The sequence below is a fragment of the Stylophora pistillata genome, chromosome 3 (genome assembly GCF_964205215.1).
Source record: "Stylophora pistillata chromosome 3, jaStyPist1.2, whole genome shotgun sequence".
NCBI lineage: Eukaryota > Metazoa > Cnidaria > Anthozoa > Scleractinia > Pocilloporidae > Stylophora > Stylophora pistillata.
Window position 1 is genome coordinate 30659392 of NC_142521.1, and position 18978 is coordinate 30678369.

The 18978-nt window shown below is 39.4% G+C and overlaps 1 protein-coding gene across 1 annotated transcript; it reads right to left on the minus strand.

Annotated features, from left to right (window-relative positions):
- Positions 1–997: 997 nt before the first annotated feature.
- Positions 998–17536, minus strand: LOC111323384 (plastin-3). Its single transcript, XM_088754194.1, has 13 exons — positions 17057–17536; positions 16610–16765; positions 12148–12413; positions 11105–11321; positions 10080–10265; positions 8416–8490; positions 8225–8305; positions 7344–7482; positions 6689–6777; positions 3567–3759; positions 2559–2668; positions 1959–2102; positions 998–1772 (listed from the first exon to the last, which is right to left on the minus strand). The coding sequence occupies exons 1-13, from the start codon at positions 17114–17116 to the stop codon at positions 1620–1622; spliced, it is 1869 nt and encodes a 622-aa protein (XP_088610320.1). The 5' UTR covers positions 17117–17536; the 3' UTR covers positions 998–1619.
- Between the last annotated feature and the right edge of the window lie 1442 nt (positions 17537–18978).

Here is an 18978-nt window from a genome sequence, read left to right on the forward strand (position 1 = left end):
GGCAATTCGAGTTAGGATTACGACACATTCCCGAGAAGTGCCCCTTCCAAGGATGCTTTTGAAGCAAATAAGAGACCTTATATATTCACTTACTCACCCACTCCATCTGATTTGCTCGTGAAGTTTGGTTATTAGTTTGTGAGAAATATGTTAAGTCCTGCCGAATTGGTACAGTCGTCGAGGAAGCGTATTTAAGAACTAATAAGCTTCCCTTAGATGCTATTCTTTGGACCACATTTGCTCGCTGCAATTAATAGCTGGTTCACTTCTTCACAGGTTCAGCCAGAGTTGCGTGGAATTGCACTCAATTGCAGTAAAGTAAATTCCAGCAAAAGTTTCCTATTCAAATGTAACAACTTCATGTCAATTCAATGTTTAATTGAGGATGATTCGTATTACCGCAAAAGGTTTACGAGGGAATTATAGGCGAAACTGTGCAAAAAAAACTGTCCGTTGCCAAACCAAGAGTGCGTCTCAGTTGGGTGCAATCTCGCTTTCCTCACCTTATCAGCAACTCTTGTTGCGAAAAATAAACATCCCCAAAAAAAATGGACGGTGAGAAAGCCTTCGTATGAAAAAATAGAATAAAAGCTTTCTGCCAAGTTAACTATGGATTAAGCTGAAGGATGATGTTATTCAGTGAAAAACACAGGCTTACTTGGAAAAATTAACTTGGAGTCCTCCCACTAGGAGTCGAAACTACGACTTTCCTATTGGTACTAAGGATGCTAGTAGTAATAATCGCTCGTATGGTTTTAACCAATGCGGAGCCAGTATTCTGTACCATGTGACAGCTTTCAACCACTTAGATCACAGGATGGCGCTATTCGCCAACATCTGAAATGTCACGCAACGCTATGTCATCCCCATAACTACTGAGCAATAGGAGACTCCTGGTTGGCAGGGCTGTTTAACTAGATCCATGGTGACGAACTTCCTGCATACTGCTAGGACGGGGGTGTCGATATATGATGGTTCTGCAGTACGAAGATGTAAATGGGGTTGCCATTTTTTTTATTATTATTTTATTAGTCTAACAAAGGAAGAGAACCACTCGCTATTCACTGCAAAAATGATTTTAAAATTTTTCAGATAACATAGAAAATGTTTTCATTTATCATGCATAGGTAATAATCTTATTCAGTTGTTTATATGCTTCTATACATCACACCAATGTTATGTAAAACGCGAATTTCAGCTCACCAAGCCTCTATCATTTTTTATGCGAAAGTAAAGAAAACTTTACTTTCGAACACAACTTAAGCACGGGATCAGTCAAATCCCTGTTTGAAGAACTTGATTCCATTGCGTGAACCCAAAGGGTGGAAAATAGATCTCCCCCAGCGAAAAAATTATAATTACTTGGAATCGCGCTATTAAAAAAAAAATACTTGCAAACTTATCGACCGTGACTAAAATAAATAATTTTGCGCATTCTCGTACCTACAAATTTTTTTCCTTAGTTTAGTGAGCGTGTGGTTACAGCATTCTTTTGTGTTTAACTTTTTGTGTTACAACGCAATGGTATTTACCTTACGCTCCCATTTCTTTTTGTAAAAAAAAATCTATTGAATTTCAATTGCGTTAGGAAACGAGAATGTTTAGAGCCTTTAGGAAGACTATTTCAACGCCAAAGCGGTAGCCATAAGACAGGCAAAAACTGTCAGCACCATTTTAGGTTTTACTTCAACCAGATCGTCGGGAAGGGCGTAGGTCGTGGCGCCAATCTTTCGGGCGACGCTCAAAGCGTATTTGGCATTTTCGTGTTTCTCCTAAGATACAAGACAGAAAGGGCACGACATTTAAATTAAAACAACTTACAAAATATTCATGAGAAAGGGTAACACTGAATTACAGAGCCATTACTCTAAACCAGGACCCAACTATCCATTAGCTCGCGTTTAGCCACAACAATTCATCATAGTGCGTATTTTGTATTGTTTCAACCAATTACCTACCTCATCAGTTTCTCCTGCAGATACCATGTCATATTCTACAATTCCAGCCTTGATGGCGTCGACAAGATCCAGAACTGCCAGGCTGGTGCTGATTGTAGGATCTTGGAAGCTTGCGATGCTGCTCGTTTTGTTTGCTGCCTTTAACTAAAAATAATTTTTAGATAACTAGTAAATACCTCTACAGTACTGAAGAAGTTCGAGGCTCGTAGGATAAGATATGACCATACTTTTTCCCCCTTCGATTTATAACCCGAACTGGCTTACGAGTACGCCCTCGCTTCGGCAAGAGCGTTCATTTGCGTTTTCTTGTATACGAGTCCACGAGAGGTCTACAGGGGATTTATCATCGAGTGCCAGACCCTTGGCAAATCTCTTCCCGACTTGTCTCCAATCTTCCCGCGGGCAAACAAAAGCGCGCCCGGCAGCGCTATGAGGGGCTTGTCGTGAGCTGGACCCCAGGATGAAGTGTGTGAGAATGTATCTCAAAATTGTGACAGAATGGTTTGGAAAAGGACTTCTCGTCACATAGAACAGTTTCAAATGTCTGACGCGCTTTTAAAGCAGAACACTCAGTTGAAGTGTTCCCTCTTTTTCACTTACTTTATCATTCACCCATTCAACAATGTCTTTATCCTCGATCTTTTTCCCGTCTCCTGTCAACTTTGAAAGCAAGGCAAGGGTGTACGATCTCATCTGCTGCCACACAACGGCTATCAAAACAAAGCTTTTTGTCAACGTGAAACAAGACGAAAACTGAGACTAGGAGATTGACCTGAAATGGGTGAATATCAACTAACCTATGGAGCCAAAGTGGGATTTCTTTAGCATCTGAAAAGAAAGAGAGAAAGAGAGAGAGAGGGGGGGGGGGAGGGGAGTGGGGGTTAAGAGACCTGAACAGCTTCCCTGTGTAAAAGTGAAGTAACAATGTACTGTGGTGGAATTTTCTTTTTTCTATTTTACTGAAAAACGTTCTTCTTCTTAATCATACTAAGAAAATGGTCTGAACACCGGGGTATCAGGTGATCGTGTAGTTTGATGGTCCGGGTGAGAGAGTCCTGAAAAACTGAGCTCTGTAGCAGACTGACGTTACGACAACTTCAGCTGAAGTCATCATCAAAGACAAGTTAATAAATGTTTGTTCTTCTGTTTCTTCCGCTGGAATACTCACACCAGCACGATCAGGATACACGGTCAATTTTTTTTTTCACGTGATTAAAAGAAAAAAAAAAAATCAACAACATCAACAATAGTAGCCCTTGAAATACCATGAATACATCCTTACAACATTGAGGGATAATTCATGACAGACACGAGTAAGGGTGTGAATGAAAATTGGTTGGCAAATAAGACTTCCTTAATAAGGAGAAAGAAATGTCGCCCAACATTGTAGGCTATGCAGGAGGAAAAATTAAACAAGCTGTTATTTTTTTAAGTCTCCTTGTCCAAAAAACGGCTGAAATGCCAACGTTTTTATCAAGAGGACTTATATGGGAGATTGAACTGGGGCATCAGACAAAATCTACTTCAGCACGCTTCCTCTCATTGGTAAAAAAGCCTACATTAGGCTTCAAAAAGAATCAACATTCCTTTCCTTAGATACAGTCTTACCAAGAGTAAGAGTCTCATTGCAGTCATGGATATCCTGACCTCCAATTCCAACCAATGAAAACTTAAATGTCCTCCCAATTTCAACCGCATAGTTACAGTTTTCTATTTTCTTCATTTTCCCACCCATCTGTTTGAAAGGAGGGCGGTTCACTTTGTCCCAATTAACACTGCCTGGCTTCACAATATCATACAACTGAAAAGTGACAAAAGATAAACTGATTGCAGATCCATGCATAATACAGAGCAGTTTTCAATTAACTGTCAAAAGTAATCTGGGATGGCTTTGGTTTTAGTTTACACTGCTCTGTGATTGGTCCAGAAAAACTTGTGCTACTCTTTCAACCAATCAGATGTGAAACTTAAGCCAATCAATGGGCAGTAGTCCATTGTACAGTTGTGTGCTTGGTTGCCAAGCCTTTGCATAGGAGTGAGGCTAAGGGTGACCTTGTTGTGATACAACCTTTGCTGCTTTATAAATGTAAATAACTTTGTTATCATGCTAACTAAATACTGGTCTCAAAGACAATAGGTCACTTTCAGCCTCACTCCAAATCAAAGGCTTGGCAACTAAGTACACAACTGTAAAATGACCTGTTGGTTTGTTTTTACTTCAAATTATAATTGGTTCTTGAGGTTATTTTTCTTTATTCTGATCAACCGTTATGGTTCCTTTGATTTTGTTTTAATAATCCTCAATCAAAAATCCCTTTAATTGCAACTGTTCTTGTGTGGGTCATTAAGAGTGATGTTATCTTTTCTCAAGCACCACTTGCATACGGATGTCACGAAAACTAAGACCTAAGACCCGTCTTAGTTTTCGAGATTACGAAAACTATGACCCCCTAAAATCGAATCAGTCGAAATATAAAGTAAAATTGTAACCAAAACAGGTCTGATCTGTCAAATTATCTTCTGTCCGATCCTTTCCACCGAGTATTAGGTCAAATTTAATGGTAAATTTAGGGGTCTTAGTTTTCGTAATTACGAAAACTAAGACCCCCATCAAAGCATTCTGTAAAACGTCTACAAAGTCGAATTACGAACGTGGACATTAAATTAAGAACCCACAGAAAGCTCTATTCGATGAATCGAGCAAAAACACTGCTGTACTTGCAATATGGGAAAACGCTAAACTTGCTCACAAGTCGCGTTTTGAGCGCGTAGCGCGACAGTGAGCGCGAAGCGCGAGCGAGCCGAGCCGCCCGAGCGAAAGCGGGTGCGGGTCCTACCACACCAGAACAGAAAACCAAGCGAACGACTTTGAAAAAGTCTAGGAAAGCGCTAACACCGATTTTATCTGTTTCCGAACAAAGGAGTTAATCACCGACACCGGAAATCGCGACCAAGTATTCCTTGCGACTCTCTAAGGTTTGTTCAATTCTCCAATTTGTCCTGGCCGTAGAAGCTAGTTAATGTGACCGATTCTGCCAGGGAAATTTTATTGTTCGGAGCTTGGACTTGTTAGGAGAGTTTCCTTGACAGTTGAATTTCACCCCATGTTGCGAAACCATTTGTGAAGACATCGGGGGGGTACTCGATATATTCCTGGGTGGGGAGGTGCGGCGCGGCCCCTCATACCCTGACCCTGTTTAAGACAAATATCGCTGATTTTCCTACCCTGTTTGAGACAGAATTTCGATTTTTGATACCCAGTTTAAGACATTTAATGTGCCTGGTATCAATGCCAAAATCAACGGAATTCAATATTAATTAAAATTAGAGCTTGTAAAAATTTTGCTGTTTATCTTCCAAGAAAAGATATCCTGTTTAAGACAAAAATTGATAAATGGATACCCTGATTAAGACAAAAAATGATAAATTCGATACCCTGTTTAAGACAAAAATCTCGAAAAACATACCCTGGCTGGCCGCACGTCCCCATTAAGCCCTTATAAGGGAGTACCCCCCCCTCCCCCCGAAGACATCGCGTTTTTTGTTCGCTTTTTTGTCACATTTCTTCGCTTCGTGATGTTGCAGTAACACGGGAAATCTAACCGGATTTATTATCGAATATGAGCCTTCTGTGGGTTCTTCATTTAATGACCAAGTGTGTGCTGTTCCACATTTATAACGCAACTTCAGTTTTCCCTTGTTACGTTACTCGTTGCGTTACTCCTTTAGATTTGTTTATACACGTGACCTTTCCTCGATTTTTTTATTGGACAGCGCTCTTAGTTTATATTATGGACTGTACTAGCGCCACGAGGTAGTCAGAATTTTCACTCGCTAGTGTTGTAAAAGCTTTCTTTTTCACCAAAAAAACAATAAATATTGTCGGTAACACTGCTAGTGAATCGCTTCGGACACTCTCCAAAGCTCAGAACGCTTTCGAATTCATCTTTAAGCGAGATGGATCAGAACAACGTGCAATCCGCCAAAATCTAGCGCGTGCGCATAAGTTATTCAGCACTGTCACAGGTAACGCAATCTCGATCGGAGAGACAGGTAGAAAAACATCCATCTCCAATATGGAAAGCCAATTTTATGATTTAAAGGTTAAACAACAAAATTAAAGATCAATTGGGGTAAGGCATATTTTCAGTGTACAATTTTACGTAGGTAGTGTATGGCTTTCATCGTCTTTACAAAGCCACAATGCTAAAAATATATGTCTGCAAATTATTAGAAGAAGAGGATCTAGCTGATAACAGCACGCGTACGATTGTAGTTTTTGGTTGTTTTACGGATTATAGTCTTTGAAAGGTCGTAATTCGACTTTGTAGGCATTTTACAGACGGTTTGGTGGGGGTCGTAGTTTTCGGGATACGAAAACTAAGACCCCTAAATTTACCGTTAAATTTGACCTAAAACTCGGTGGAAAGGATCGGACAGGAGATAATTTGACATATGATACCTGTTTTGGTTATAATTTGACTTTATATTTCGACGGATTCGATTTTAGGGGGTCTTAGTTTTCATAATCTCGACAACTAAGACGGGTCCTAAGTCTTAGGTCTTCGTTTTCGAGGGTCTTCGTTTTCGAGGGTCTTGGTTTTCGTAACATCCCTTGCATACAAAGCAAGTATGATCACAAGTGCATCAAAATAGCAGCTGAAGATGGATTGTTTCAACAAAATTTGAAAGACAAACAAGATAAACATACAGTAAACCTCAATACTTACCTGCAACAAAACTAATCCATTGCAAAGGTCTCTGTAAAGATTGTTCACATATGGATTAACACCAATGCTGTTCATCCAATTACGGAAGGCTGTAAATAAAACATGTTCAATCTTATAACCGCCATGATCCGATTGTTAACTCTCCTCTCTAGCTGCTATACATTTCCAAGCAAATTAGTTAAGAGACTTTGCTGTTACATGTGTGTGCAGTCAGTGAAAATTGCAGAGGGAAAAGCTTTTGATTAAAATGTTATAAAACAAGATGAACAAATTGTGAAGTTGTTCACAGAACCAACCAGGAAACAATCAAAATATCTGGAAGTACAGATACACAAGTAAACAAGACACATAAAAGCAATAGCATGTACATGCCGTAGTTCTTAAGTGAAGAGTTTTGCAAAACCGATGGATGGGGGGGGGGGGGGAGGGGGAGCGGGGGGTAAAGACTTAAGAAGCCAGTCAAAGGTCAAAGAGTAAGTAAACTCTGGCTTAAGAAAGACAAGAACAAACAACATAACTCAACCCAAGTGTGAAGCTTGGTCCAGAAAACAAACCCCACAAAAGCAAAAGGATTAAAATGCTCTCAAATATGCATCATCCCCGATAACAACAGTACCATAACACAAAACACACACTAATAATAAATTTCACCTACTTCTTTCTTCTCTTGTTTCCTCACGTGGTTCTTCAAGGTCCTCAGCCTCATCAGCATCCATAGGAGGCAGGGCAGGGTAACAGTTGAACAAGTTTGCAACAAAGGCCATGTTCAACTTGGAGTTACCTGCTACGACATCCTAAGGGTATAACATGTTGATAATGGTCAGTGCCTTTGATAGGACTCTCCATCTGACCCCAAACCCATGCCTCAAAAAATTCAAATCAAGCTTATATATAAATTAAACAATTTCAATTAAGGCTTGGAGTAAGCTAGCACATACACCACTCCCCCTCCCATCTCCAGTCCAATACTGATGCTGGCCAATTAAATGTTAGCTCAAAAGGATAGAGCGCTGGACTGTTGTGCGGGAGGTCGAGGGTTCGAGCCCCGGCCGGACCAACACTCAGGGTCTTAAAAATAATTGAGAAGAATTTGCTACCTTTCTATAACATCAAGAAATGGTTAGATATTCTAGTCTTCTCGGATAGGGACGAATAAATGGAGGTCCCGTCTCCTGCAGGGTTGGGGTAGGAGACGTTAATTTCCCACACACGAGATTACTCTGTGATGGATGTCCTCCCCTGGGGTGGGATGGGTGGGATATAGGGCGCACTTAATAAGGAGCCTCGCTCTGTTGTGCGACCCTCACCACACTCTGGTGAAAGTGAGTAAATCAAATCATTATCAACTTTCAAATCATACCCTTACATCAGTATCCGCTTGAAAAGAAACTCATAACCGAATATCAAATGACTTAACTTTGGGCATCAGAGCTGTCAATGAGGTCCAACAGCCCACTACACCTGCCAGCTGGTGTGCCATCTTTTGCCAATTGAATCAAAAATTATTTACACTTAAAACGTAATCAAACATCTTACCTTTGGTCGCACAAACTTTCGGCAACCAATTCTATCTGCCATTTGCAGCATCTTTTCAGCTCTCTTGTTATGATCTTTCTCCTGTAAGAGAATTAGGAAAAGAGTGAAAACAACAAAGCTTTTAATTAGTAATGCTCTTTTTATTGACAAGAAAATTCACAATTTATTTAAGTTATTAAACAATCACTTACACTCATTGGTCTGTTGTCAACAAAAACCTCAGGAGGAGTGATCTGTCTCAGCAAGACCGAGTAACATTCTGAATCCTACAAAGCAGAGGTGAAGTTTTGCGAGTAAGAGAAAGTCAAACATAACTCTTTCAAATTTTGTTGAAACAGGACTGGGTTGCTCAAAAGGGGTTAACATTAATCTAGGATTAGAGGTTAACTGTAGCTTTAATCGCTTAAATAAGTAGAGGAGCATATACACAAGAGAAAAATCCCTTTTCGGAGCTATAAAACCAATTATTACATCGCTCGCAGTACCCATGGGCAAGATAAAGCAAATCCTGTGTTCTGATTGGCTACCTGAGCAGGCAAGATGTGTCCATCTTGCCCAATCAGGATTGCCCACATTGCTCCAGTGCATGAAATATATTGAATTAGAACTACTTTCATAATTCTTGGATAATTTCGATGATGGAAATGCAAAAAGCGGCAGAAGATAGTGAAAAGAAAGAAAACAGAAACAACTCTTGTGAGTTTTGTTGTGCTTGAAGTAATCCAGCCATTCTTAATTCTTAAAGTGGTACTGCGACCAAAAATGCACCTTTTCTTTTCTCCTCAGAGGTTGAAAGTACTTACCCTAAGTAACAAATTTGCCAAATCTTAAGGCAAAACTCCATCGAGAAGTAATATTTTCCTGTAGATTCACGATCTAAACGGCCGCCATTCTTGGAACTACAGAACTTCGCGCAAAGAAGTAGACACTGGGTCAAGAACGGAAGTGACGTCAATGACTCAACAAACATGGCTAATTTGGTATGCCGAGAGAGAGTTGTTTTTCTGGTTCCGCAGGAAAGAAGGATTAAAATTCGAAAGAATTGTTCCCCAGCTTTCTTTTGCGTATTTCTTGTAAAGGCATGCCTTCACGACGTTGTCAAAGTGAGTTGATGACGTCACAACTAAAACTGCTGTAGTTATTTTTCATGGGCTCTCCAGTGTGTTATTCGAGCAATGGCGGAAGAATTTTAATGTCTTCACGGCACTGTTTTTAAGGAATAACATTGTCAAATTTGTGAAACTTACGCTTATTCTTATAGTTTAGGGTCTAAATGTGAAGTTAACACCAGAAAATTGGGAAAATAAAATGCAAAAATTTCGTCGCAAAATCCTTTATTTGCAATATAATAAATCCTTTATCAACCATAGTTATCAAAACAGCCGATAAGGGCGGCTCAGTCAGTTGTTTGGCGCACCAACCTCTACCAAAAAGAAGCTTTGTGGCAACTTTCTGACACCTCTTTTTATCAAAAGGTCAACAAAGACCTCACTGCCAGCAATCAAAACACCGTCAAGAATACGATCAACCAACTCATAACTAAACAAGAATTGCCGGCCACAGCAAAAATCTCATCATAACCACTCCTAGAACTTCTTGTATTTACTTCTTACCTAAAATTCACAAACCTAACAACCTGCATCGGCCCATTGTCTCGGCTTGCAGTTGCCCTACCGAGCTTATCTCCAGCCATCTAGACAAAATTATGGCTCCCATCGTCAAAACTTTACCATCATATATTAAAGACAGCCAACACGCTCTTCAAATTTATTGCGACTTTAATTTCCTTGGCCAAAACAAACGACTTTTCACCATGGATATTACGTCTTAATATACCACATTTTCATGCCATTACCTTGATATCCTCACTGAAGTTTTTCACTCTTCTGTGGTGGCCTGCTTTTTCCAAATGGTAGTTGAACCATCTCAACAAGATTTCTTCAGGTGAGAGAGCCATTAGATCCTTCAGTGTCTCGCCCTCCATCAGCAGACGGGCCAAGCCAGGTACATTTGTCAGTGTGATGTTAGCAAACAAACCAATCTGAATTTTTTAAATATCAAAGAGATCATTTTAAGTGATATAGAACCAACAACAAGGGACTTACAACTTAGGCTGTGGCCTGAACTAATTGTACAAATATCAAAACAGCTTTTCATGCTAATAAACTTCCAGAGTACTTTGAATTACCCCATGCTCTAAGGTCAACTTTTTTTAAAGTTGCCATTTGATGAACTCCAGTCATTTAACAAGTCAAAGTCCACTCTATCAAGGGTTGTTCCTTCTTGATATGTGTTTCAAAAGTTTCTAAATTGAACACCAAAACTAGCCCACATGATGGTTTTGTTCTTTTAACCCTTTATCTTCCAAGATCTGATTGTAAATTCTCCCCTCTAGCTGCTACACATTTCTTTGTAAATTGGTTATAAAAGTTTGGTGTTCAACCGAGGTAACAATAATAATAACAATAATAATAATAATAATAATAATAACTTTTATTTATATAGCACTCATATATTAAATTCATGGCGCTTTACAACACTGTACAGGGGACGTTACCAGACTGCTAAGCAGTTTACAATCAAATAAAGGCAAATATAACAGCTGTCCCCTCCCCCCAATTCCCAGCAAACAGGCCAGACCACATCACAGTAATCTCGTGAAGTGGGTTCTTTAACGTCCCCTGCCTAAACCAAATCAACTGATTAATAGATGGAGGAGACGGAAACAACTTTTACCTGATAAGTTTGAGTATTCTCATTACCTGTTTGCTGGATCATGCATGGATATTACAGGGAGAAGTTACCTACTGATCACTTCCAGGAGTTAAAGCGTTAACTCCCAGAGGTGATTAACATGTACATGTAACTTCTCACACTTACTCTAATGATCTGCCACAGCAAACCCAGTACAAGATGAGGCTTTCCTTTCTCCAGATCCTCGGCTCCAATATTGACAATGTTACAACCGATGGAGCGCGCTGAATTCAGAGCCAATGTCATGTTTTCATGAATCTTGAAAATAGTCAAATTTCCACCTTTTGGTTTGTTAATGGCACGTTCATCGACCGTGTCTGGTACAGACAAGTTGATCATTTTACTGAATTAAGGAAAAAAAACTTCTATTGGAACAAATTTCAGTTGAGTGTTGAGAGTATCCAACCCTTGGATCCCTAGGAGTGACTAGAATCTAATTTCTCCTTACAATCTCACCCCTGAATCACACATTAAGGTCAGGAGAATAAAGGAAATGATCACCAACTAAAGATACCTTGATTGTTCAACAAATTCTCCTTGTTTAGCATCTCAGAAAATATATAGTGAACAGTATGGAGAATATTAAGGTCAGTGTGTAAATGGTTAAGGACTGTATTGGTGTCACTTGGCTTCAAGGTTTTTTTTTTGGTATAGAAACTTGTACTACCTTCTTGATGCAATTTCATTTCACATTTTAAACCTACGTTTTCCTCATTTTTTTTAAACTTGTTGTGATGCATCGATGTTTAGCTAGAGCATTGCTTATAAAAATTTCTCAGTGGCCCAAATAAAGATGGCTTGCTTTCATAATTTCTAAGATTGTTAATCAGACATAGTTTTACATAAGGAAAAAAAACTAAGAACTCCAAATAACAACTCAGCCTTTTTAGTGACTAAGTTCTTCCAATCCAAATCAACTAAAAGTTTATCAGGGGATTAGTACTGTAGTACACTATGATCTGATTGTATTGATACCTTATCCTACAGTTGATTCTGCACTGGGAAGATGGAGATCGAAAAGCCGTGAATGACGGAACTTAAGTCTCATTTTCAATAGTCAGATCAGTTTGTAACACAACACACACCCTCCCTCATCAAAAGAGGAGGATCTTGTAAGGTGAACCTGCACAACAGTCCCAAGGGAGATCATGTATTTTGCAACAACTCACCAAAGAATGATTCCATCATTGATCTTGACAAATAGATCTTGGGTTGCAGGATCCATTGGCAAGTACGCCTTGGCTTCTGCATCATCTTGCAAGGCAGTGTTTATCCAGTCTACAAAAGCTACCTTCTCAGCTTCTGAGAAGGTGTGCTTGGTGCCTTCAGCAGAACTTTCAGATGTTCCTCCTGAAATCTCCACTTTCTCTGTTTTCTTTATAAGTTTCTTAAATTCTGTGCCAGCTGAGAATTTCTTGCTGTTTTTCTTGTAAATCTGGGAGAAAAGAAAACTTGAATTTTTACACCCTTGCAGGTCACGAAATATTTAGTTCAGTAGTAATTGTGACAAAGTTACAAAAATTAGTTATCCTACAAATATCCAAAATTCTGCTCTAGCTAAAAGAGCACTTTCCATTTGAGTTTTGTGAACAAGATAACTTACACTGTCACAACTGTACAGCCAATCAAACGAAAAAATGTCACAATGAACCAATAAAGACTTAAGGAAAACAAACAAACTGCTTAATTTGCAGAAAAACACAAATGACCATGGCAAAAGTAGTTGTATTTTTGTATCTGATTCAGGTTTATGTAAATAGCTTGGTAGAAGCCAACAAACAAGTAATCAACTTCCTAGATGCCACATTTAACCTCAGACAAAACACCTACCAACCATGCACGAAGCCTAACACTACACTGCAATACATCCACCATGAGAGCAACCACCCACCGATCACCACAAAGAACATCTCCGCAGGTATCAACAGACACTTATCATCTCTCTCATCCAACAAAGCCAGCTCCTTTGACCAAGCCACTCCCACCTACCAGAAAGCACTAGACAATAGTGGATACAGCTACACACTTCATTATGAACCAGCACACATGCAAAGGCGCAAGAACCGTCAATGCAATAACATCCTCTGGTACAACCCACCTTTCAGCAAGAACACCAGCACTAACATCGGGCATAAATTCCTCGCACTGATAGACAAACACTTCCTAGGCCTAAAGACCATAAGCTTTGCAAAATCTCCAACAAACACAATCAAGATCAGTTACAGCTGCATGAACAATACAAAACAAATCAATGACAACCACAACAAAAGAATCCTGACTTCCCATGTAAAGACTAATGCTGCCACCACAACCACCGACGCTACCACTAACAATAACAAAAAATGCAACTGCCGGCAGAAAAACTCATGCCCACTAGATGGAAACTGCCTCCAATAATCTGTTATCTACCAAGCCACTGTTACAAGTAAAGACAACAACTCAACAGATTCATACATCGGACTCGCTGCAAACAACTTCAAGACCTGCTACAGCAACCACACCTCCTCATTCTAACATGCAAAGCACTGTAACTCTACCGAACTCAGTAAACACATCTGGACTCTTAAAAGACAACAACATTGGCTATTCCATCACCTGGTGCATTCTATCTTCACACCTGCCCTACAACAGCTCAAGCAAACGATGCAACTTATGCCTTAAAGAGAAATTCCTGATCATCTGCTGACCCAACCTATCTATACACTCAACAAGCATAATGAACTCGTCTCTTCCTGCTGACACAGAAACAAAGACCTCCTATGCAATAACTGACTTGACTTCTTCTCACACCAAATCAATTATGTTAATTAGTATAGTATATAAGCAGTGGTACTGCATTATTCTGTCATTAAAATCCCCTGATGAGTGGGCAACCATGAAACAGGTCTGTAGGGATAAATTGTTGTTGATTTTTTCTGCCTATCACACGTTAAATAGCTGGTATATAGATATTTCTAAAAAGGTTTTTCTAAATATTGATTGCTTTAAGTTTTTTATTTACTTGTAAATAGTACTTTTTATCCTTTTAAATACAAGACCACATCAGCTCCGCAGTAATATTTATCGTGTTTAAATAAATGTTGCTGTTATTGTTGTTGTTGAGGGTATTGGAAGTTTTGTGGGCCAATCACAAAACAAAAAAAAAATAAAACCAACCCGATGAATACTGAATCACTTTTGACTCTCAACTAAAAACTCCTGCATATTGCCTTGCAAAGAATAGACTTCTGGTTGCTAAGGTAACTCAGACCTTCTCAACAGTTAACAATTATTCACCCATGCATGGTGAAGGTAAATGTCTGCCACTTTTAGCCTGCGAAGCAAGCCCTGGGGGAAAGGAGGGGGATTGGGGGGAGCGGAATGTGCAGAGGGGAGAGGGAGGGCTTGCCACAGGCCCCCACTACCTAACGAAACGCCCCCTATTTTCATATTCATATTGTCATGCATATGTCAATCAGTGCCTCTTAAAATTAACCAATCAGAAAGCGCCATTATCGAGAGCTCAGTGAACCATGCAAACTGTCAAAACAACAACTAAAACTTGCTCCATGAGAGTGAGAAATGTCAGACGACAAGGAGAATATGGTATCAAAATCTAAGAGATGGAGAAAGCCAAAAGTTAATCCAGAAGACGTAGTTTGCCAGTTTTGTGGAGTAGATTTAAGAATTAAATTTGGAAGTGGCATCAAAGAGTTTTGTAAACATTTTTAATCAGAGTCAAAGGGAAGAATTTCAGTGTGTCTTTGCCGATCGCCTTCAAACGGTCAGTTTTCACTTCGAAAGTAAGTCGCACGTATCTCAATTTATATGCCTTCCTTGTGCAAGAAAAGCTAACAGTTTTTTCCAGTTTTATGAATTGTTGAATAAGGCCACTTCTCAATGTCCAGATTCCTGTGATGTTTCGTTGAAATGAAAGTTCTCAACACCGACAGGAAAAAGTCCAGGTAGAAAGAGCTTGCGTGTTCGCTCCCAGCACATGCAAAACCTACATCTAGCAGGGAAACGTTGCTTGACTCGCCAACGAGTCAACTTCGAGTCAACTTCGCCAACGAGTCAACTTCGGCGATGGATACAAATTTAAACATTGATGATTTAGATCCAACGTCCATCGGCTTTGAAATGTTGTGGTTAAGGGAGAGTTTGAGAATGAAGAAGCCATTCTTATCAAGGCCCTGAGTTTGTACAAGTGAATGGCAGCCACAAATATTCTACTTCGATATCAATTCTTGAGGGCAGAACTTCTTGAAATCACTGTCGTCCGCCATTTTCTAAAAGGTAGTCGCCATGAAGACTGTTTAGTTCGAGGGTTGATTGACAACATGTTGCTCTCATCCAATGGGAATTTTTCGTCCATACGAGATCGGAAATTTTGTTGGTTAGTGGGGGTCTGTGGCAAGCCCTCCCTCTCCACTCGGCACATTCCGCTCGCCCCAATCCCCCTTCCTCTCCCCCAGGGCTTGCTTCGCAGGCTAGCCATTTTCAGCGACATCAAGGTGGATAATTGTTTAGTATGTACATGTACCACACAGAAACCAAAAAATCGATTTTCTTCTGCCAACAGATACCACAAAATGATCAGAAATTGAACTTTTAAGGTACAATTTTGATTCTTCCATTTCTCAGAGGTACATAGTACTTGCGAATCATATTGAACCTTTAAGATCTGCATGCACAAAAAGCGCCATTATTCACCTGTGTAATTTATACTAAATGAGTTCAGTATAGTTTCAGAGCTGAGCAAAGAGTTTCCAGCAATCTGATTGGTGGAGCGGTTCCTTATATGACGCTATATAAACCGCTTCATGCGGTTTATAGAAAATGTTAAAATAAAATGTTAATAAATGTTATTAAAATATTATGATTTTAGAAATTTCTCTGTTGTTCAGCTCTGAAATTATACTAAAACAATTATTTGCCTAAGGTTCGGTGAATATTGCCGAATAATCCCCTTGACTTCATCTCGGGGATTATTCGACAATATTCACCGAACATGAGGCAAATAACTGTTAAATATTTGGCAGATACTATTTCTTATTATTGTTACAACCATTGACTTGTATCCTGACCATTGTTCTGTCTGCTTGAAGAGAACTGAGGGCACACCTGCATTCCCATAACAGGTGTAAGGACAAAACTCTCCCAGAAAACCATTGTAAAGAGCGTTTTGTTGCAAGATTGATTCTACTTGAATTCAGAACGGATATGAGCTTTCCAAAAAAACAGAAAACGGAAAACAAAGCAAATTAACTTCATTTACACATACTGACGGGGTCTGGCGATGACATTTCGACAAATTGATCTATCCACGAAAGAATTAAAAAGCTGCGCATCATGTGTGATGAAGCAAAACCACAACACTTTCGTTTCCACCGAGATTATTTCATGATCATGCCTTCGAATGTAAATTACTGTTAACTAAAACCGTAATCTTCTCTAAAATGCAACTAATTATCTATAACTCGTTAATAGACATGCGAAATATGTTGCAGCAGTAATTACTCACCGCCCATTAGAACGTTCATTAGTGGTTTAACACTTTGGAAGATAAAACAAACTTTGGCATTTCATGGCGTCCAAATGCACATACGCGAGCTTCCACTTCCGATATTCAAAAGAAAATTGATCGCTTACCTCCAAGAACTCATTAAATTCGACGGTGCCATTTTCGTTTAAATCCACTTCTTTAATGATATCTCGTATCTTGTAGCCGGGTATGCTTTCTCCAAGAGCTTTCATCACTTCCCCAATTTCAGAAGTCGTGATATGGCCATTTTTGTCCGAGTCGAACTTTGATGAAGAAGACAGAAGTCTAAGTTAATATTGCTGTCACCGACGCTAATCTTAGGCAAAGCTTCAAAAGCTAGACACAATATTTCGCAGAACCAAAAAATCGAAGTCTCGAGGTGTTCTTGTCAATTATGAATAAATGTATGATAACGAAGTGTTATTCACCAATGATTCGCTTTTCAGGCAAATTATGAAGTAATGTTAAAGGGTTAACTAGCCATGGCATTAAATGACTGAGGACTCTGAACACGACTTAATTAAGCGTCACATTAATGAGAGTAAAAAGCTTACCTGGTCGAACGACTCGCGAATTTCAGCAAGTTCTTCTGGAGAAAGATGAGGCTCCGTCATTGTGAAATGTAGCGCAGTTCAAGAATTCTAATCTGAAAAATTTGCACAAGGAACAAGTTCGACTCGAAATCGGAAGGAGACGTAACTGATGTTTAGTGGGCCGTGCCGTGTTTTAGAAACACAGCACACTTCTCTTTCGTTAAACAGCACTGTTATTGGTTGAAAATCAACACCATCCTTATCCGTAACCAAATTTGGGCATTGAAATGTAACCCCAGGGTTGTTCTTCCGATTGTTTTAGCGTTTCCAGTTCCGCTAAAATATTGGGCTTTACTGGAGATGGGCATTAAATATTAACTCCTCACCAATTGCCTAAATTTGGACATGTTGAGAGTGTTCCCATTTTACCATGGGGCTATACAGCTGATTCTATTTTCGCGCGATTTAAATTTAGGAACCTTTTTAAAAATGTCGGAACATCAACATTCCTCTGTAGCTACCAAGCCACATCCTTTCGCTTTTGCCCAGACAGGTTTCTTAAAAAAAAAAAAAAAAAAATCAGTTTCGCTACCAGAACAACTTGAAAAACGAAATCTGTTTAACACTTCATGTTGTCAACGCGAGTTTTGTCTTAGAGCATACAACTTCGAATAGAGATCTTATATTTTACGGAGGTCAACTATCTTGTTTGTAGTGCCAACAGACAGCGCAACAGTAAAAATTCGCAAGCGACCCACTCGCCGGAAGACAGGTAATTTCCATAAGTATTATTTTTGTTCGAGTATTCTTTGTCTTTGTTAACCGAAAAATGCGCTCAATTGTTATCTGACGACAGGAGTGAAAAGAAAATAAACATTGACTCAAGTCGCCAAAGTGACACTTGTTTCATTATCTTTCTTCGAACTTATGTAGATTTTATGCAACATGATCATGACTAGGCTCTTTAAAAGTCCGACTTTTAAAAAGAACGCTTGTTTTGTTGCTGACTAAAAGATAGATCGAGCAAGCCTTTATGGAGAAACAATTCAACCAAAGCCAAACGTATTTTAAGGGATTAAGTGGCCGGATTATGTTTAAGTGTTGATTTAGGATGCACTTTCTCACCCACCCACGTATTACTGACATAAATGATGTATTTCCCAAATCGAACTTTGTGGTAAAAGACATTTGATTTTCTCTTTTCGCCGAGACGTAAGGTTCTTTTTACCGATTTACATCCAGTTAACAAGGAAGGTAAACTTCTTCCGCATAGCAGATTGGTTCGCAATAAATTAAAATACTCCTTCCTAGGCGCCTGCAAAGTAGTGGTCAGCAGTCGCATAAATCAATCAAACAGCTGTTGAAGGAAAGAGATTCCAAGACTGTTTGAAAACAGATTAAGTCTGATCCTGGCGTAAAAGCAACAGCGATAGTATGATCGACGTCATGTCTTATCATTTCCTGTTTAGACGACACATGAGGTCACGGTCGTGACAGAGTCGTGCATTTTTTCTCTTGAAAGTTTTTGTTCTTCAGTTTTACCAACGCGGCCTAATCGATTGATGCTCATCACCGAGCCTTTGCGTGGTCCTTTTAACGAAAGAGTTTTTTACTTCTGAGGACTTTTCTAGGTGCGATTCTGAAATCTGAGCTCTGGTAGATATGTCTAACATTTCTATAAAACAAATGCGGTAGTAGTCTCCCTCGCAGCCGTTTTAAGTCTCGTCACGCAACGCTCCTCCCTAGACGGCTGCGAGGGAGACCAATGCGGTAGAGAAACAATTAAAGATCGAAATCGAAATCTGGATGAAGAGAAAAAAAGGCAAACAGGGATGAAATAATTCCTATTTAATTTTTTTCTCCTTTTATCTTCGCTTTTTGACAGCGTTGTTGTATTTAGGAGTATGAACAAATAGAAAATGTAAATAAACCAGGAGAGGATG

Bases quoted from the DNA above. Each gene is read 5' to 3' on its own strand.
- LOC111323384 (XM_088754194.1), bottom strand. From the start codon at position 17,116: ATGACGGAGCCTCATCTTTCTCCAGAAGAACTTGCTGAAATTCGCGAG. The intron at 16,766-17,056 runs GTAAGCTTTTTA...TCTTCATCAAAG, and splicing joins TTCGCGAGTCGTTCGACCAG to TTCGACTCGGACAAAAATGG. The intron at 8,306-8,415 runs GTAAGTGATTGT...ATTCTCTTACAG, and splicing joins TTGACAACAGACCAATGAGT to GAGAAAGATCATAACAAGAG.